The sequence below is a fragment of the Berghia stephanieae genome, chromosome 3, assembly GCF_034508935.2.
Source record: "Berghia stephanieae isolate SIO BIC M18660-M18661 chromosome 3, UCSD_Bste_1.3, whole genome shotgun sequence".
In the NCBI taxonomy this organism is placed as follows: domain Eukaryota; kingdom Metazoa; phylum Mollusca; class Gastropoda; order Nudibranchia; family Aeolidiidae; genus Berghia; species Berghia stephanieae.
This window is the reverse complement of record NC_088362.1, coordinates 3058299-3062055: the sequence shown is the minus strand read 5'-3', so window position 1 is coordinate 3062055 and position 3757 is coordinate 3058299. Positions and strand designations below refer to the sequence as shown.

The following is a 3757-nucleotide window of genomic DNA, read 5'->3' as shown; positions in this document are numbered from 1 at the left end:
ATCATCATCATCATCATCATCATCATCATCATCATCATCATCACCATCATCATCATCATCATCATCATCATCATCATCATCTTTTTCATCTCAAATCATGAGAACGAATTCATCCCTAGGATTGAAATTTGCGGCCCTTCAAATTCAATTGAGTGTAACAACCACGATAAGACACCAGGAGAAAATAACCGTTACTGACACTTCAATTGTGACAAGCGGCGGGAGTCACTACCGAGTATTAGCAATTATGTGAAGATTAGACATAAGATAATATATTAGTATATATATAGATAGTATATTAGAGTATAGGGAATGAGATTAGCGGAAGAGTAGCGTCCCTTGATTGGACGTCACCGGTGGAGAAGTTATTTGTCAACAAACCAACTACAAGCCAAGCGCTCCAAATAAAAAAAATATATTATTCATATTTCTGTACAAAAATGCATATCATAATCAACGTTATGCATTTTTGTACAGAAATATGAATAATATTTTCTTTTATTTGGAGCGCTTGGCTTGTTGTTGGTTTGTTTACAAATAACTTCTCCGACGGTGACGCTACTCTTCCGCTAATCTCATTCCCTATTTACTCCCCCCGTATGAAACACCCTCTTAATCAGCCATCTGTCTGATACGTATTTAAAACTTTGACCAGAAAACTCGTCCTTCAAATATTGATCGATTTATATAACCCTCTTCTTGACAAAACCACTCAATCCTAGGACATCGCGATCGTCTTATCCAAGTGTAGCAAGTATCAAGCAATTATTAATGTTCATGTATAAACTCCGACCCCATTGATGGGCTCAATAGCTCGGAATAACCAATGCATTTATTGACTTTGTCACTTTTCTCTCTCTTAAAATCTCAAAATGATTTCTCCCATTAAAAAACATTCCTTCTTTATTTGTGGTTCGTATCCGATCCCAAACCCCTTTTCTGTCGTGGACACGACATGATGAGAATTAATGAATTGTATGTAATTTACAATAACAAGAAAAATGAGATTTCATCTTTTATAGTTTTAACCCTCTCCATACCAACTACAGGAAAATCGTCACATTCCTTACGATACAACCAACATTTTTCTTATTCAAATTTCTCTAGTACATCATAAAATTTAAAGAAAATGAACAATGTGTTGTAGAGCATGTTTTGCTAAAGAATCTATATATCGCAAGAATTTTACTGCTATTGTGTCTGAGTGATAAAAAATCTATTTTTGTGTTAGTTTGGTGTGAAGTTTTGGGGAAAATCCTGAAAATGGCTGGTAAGAAGAGGGTTGAGAAGCTTTAAAATGTCTTTAATAAAACATATTTTGAATTTGACCCAAATAGCCACAACACAGTACCCGTTTTAGCGAAGTGGACGTATTTGCAGGTCTGATAATCCAAGTAGTTATAGGTACATTGTTGTAATGGAAATAGAACCGGAAATAGAACCGGAAATAGAACCAACTCAAAACATTGTTCCATAACTACAATGTGAAAACAAGCCTATAATTGCGTTCGGTTATCAGACCTGCAAATCTGTGCACATAGATTTTGAGGCATCTCTCGAAAATGATAAAGAAAAAGAAGCGAATCTACTACTTGACTTAAAATAATTACTTCCAACAAGCAATAACGGTTTTCTGCTATTTTCCACTTTTCCCCAGATACTCAACAACGGCAAAATGTATTTGTGAAACGTGCGTCATCGCCAGGAAATATGGATGCAGACACCTGTATCGGGATATAACCATCTACAAGAAAATAGGATGTGATGGGGAACACGCAGTCTTTGAGTCGGGCCCTTTGTCTATTCCTGTTGCCTGCATCTGCCAAGGGAATTAATGATCCTTTCCCCGGTATATATACAGTTACCAACTGGACCTACCTTAAAAATCGGCGAGTTACGCTTTAATTAAATAGCCCTAGTACTTGTGAGAATTTCGTAAAATGTAAATTTCGTTTTTGTAAAAAAAAAAAAGTTTAAAAATCTAGATTTTCGTCTCTCAAATTTTTTTTTGGGATTATGACAGAAGTTAAAACGTAAATAATAGTAAACCACCTGTTTGAATAAACGTTTGGGTTAACAGCCATTTGTCAACGAGTTGGTTTGGTAAAGTTACTTGTTTAGAAATTGATGAAAATGATAAAAATTATAGTATTTTAACTTCTGCTCAATTGGATTCAATAATCTGATGTCACACAGCCCGGAAACGGCGGTCATCTTGGTTCTAAACAAAGAAAATCATTACTTTTTATTCTTCAAGCTGGCTAGAACTTTTCATATATGCCTTGTGATCAGAAAGTGTAAAAGTCAAAACATGATCAAATTTATGGGTTTTTTCCCCCTCTGAATACGCTTTTATGCTCGCCGGAGAAATATTTCTAACGGCTTCCGTCATTGTTCGGATAGTTTAGAGCCAGTGTTACTAAGTTACCATGCGTCATTAGCAAGGAAGTGACGTTACGACTATTGAAGAGTATTCTATATTCATTTACTCACAAGTACTAGGCATGTCCATGGACCATTGTAGATCATATTGATCCTTAATTGATAAATTATATGCTTATATTATTAAAGTATATTTCTATTGAATTTATGCTTAGAAAAAATGTCCATGTTCATTTTGATTATGTCAAAGTATATCTATGTTGATTTATACTTTAAAATTATCCGTGTTCATAATGAGTACATTTCAAAGTACATTTATATTGATGTTGAATTATACTTTCTAAATATCCATGTTCAATTATATATTGATTCGTCTATCTGACAAAAGTGAAAACAAAAGTTTCGTCATTGCACGTCAGAGGTCTCTGCTCTATACAAACGTTGTTTTCAATTAATCTTCATCCATTTAATTTCTAATCTCTAAAATATAATAATATTGAATTTATTTATTTACATGATATGCTTTTTAAAATCAAAATTGTATCTGAATATCGAATGAACAGTCTATCACCGCTTCAGTATTTTAACACATTTACACTAATTTGACAATCCAATGAAATCCACTTTCTGATTTTGATCCATGCATTTATACGTGTTTGAATGGTTTTATTATTGATATTTTTTTCAATAATGTAGTGTTATTATTATTATTATTATTATTATTATTATTATTATTATTATTATTATTATTATTATTATTATTATTATTATTATTGTTGTTGTTGTTCTTGTTGTTGTAATAAGATACCAAAAACTTTGCCCATGATGAATTGTTGTGAGTATTACTGATGTTTTTTGTACTATTTATAAAAATATAATTTACATACTGATGATGATACTTTATGCAATCAAAATTTTTAAAATGTGATTTTGCTTCTTTGTACAAAGCAATAAAATGATATTCAATGACTTAAAAGTTCGTCCTTTTTCATGACTTTACTTTTTATTCGAAAAAAAAATCATAAAATTAAAATATTGTAAATTTTTTGGCATACATTGCGAAGTCTTAACATCTGGGTATTGGGGGGAGGGGGGAGTGGGTTGGGGGGGGGGGGTCGCGATAGCTCAGATGGTAGAGTACTTGCTTCACACGCAAATGGAACGGAATCGATTTGGGTGAAGTAAAGATTTTTTTTCTCTGAATCCCCTCTCTAACCAGCGATCTATAATTGATTTGGGCTTCTTTCTTACAACACTGAAAATTCTCTCCGAATCTGCATTGCTATGTGCGGCTATGTGGTCTAATGGTATAACACTCGCTTTCGGATCGGAAGGTCATGGGTTCGAGCTTCGCGCTCGGCGCATAGTTGAGTCC

General features: G+C 33.4%; 1 protein-coding gene across 1 annotated transcript in view; it reads left to right on the top strand.

The window, feature by feature from the left end:
• The window catches only part of LOC144969441 (uncharacterized), a 4679-nt gene extending 1483 nt beyond the window's left edge, over positions 1-3196 (top strand). The window contains exon 2 of the mRNA XM_078908550.1: positions 1658-3196. Within this exon, the coding sequence (XP_078764676.1) occupies positions 1658-1835 (178 nt within the window). The 3' untranslated portion in view covers positions 1836-3196. The remainder of the gene's footprint in view (positions 1-1657) is intronic.
• Positions 3197-3757: the final 561 nt, after the last annotated feature.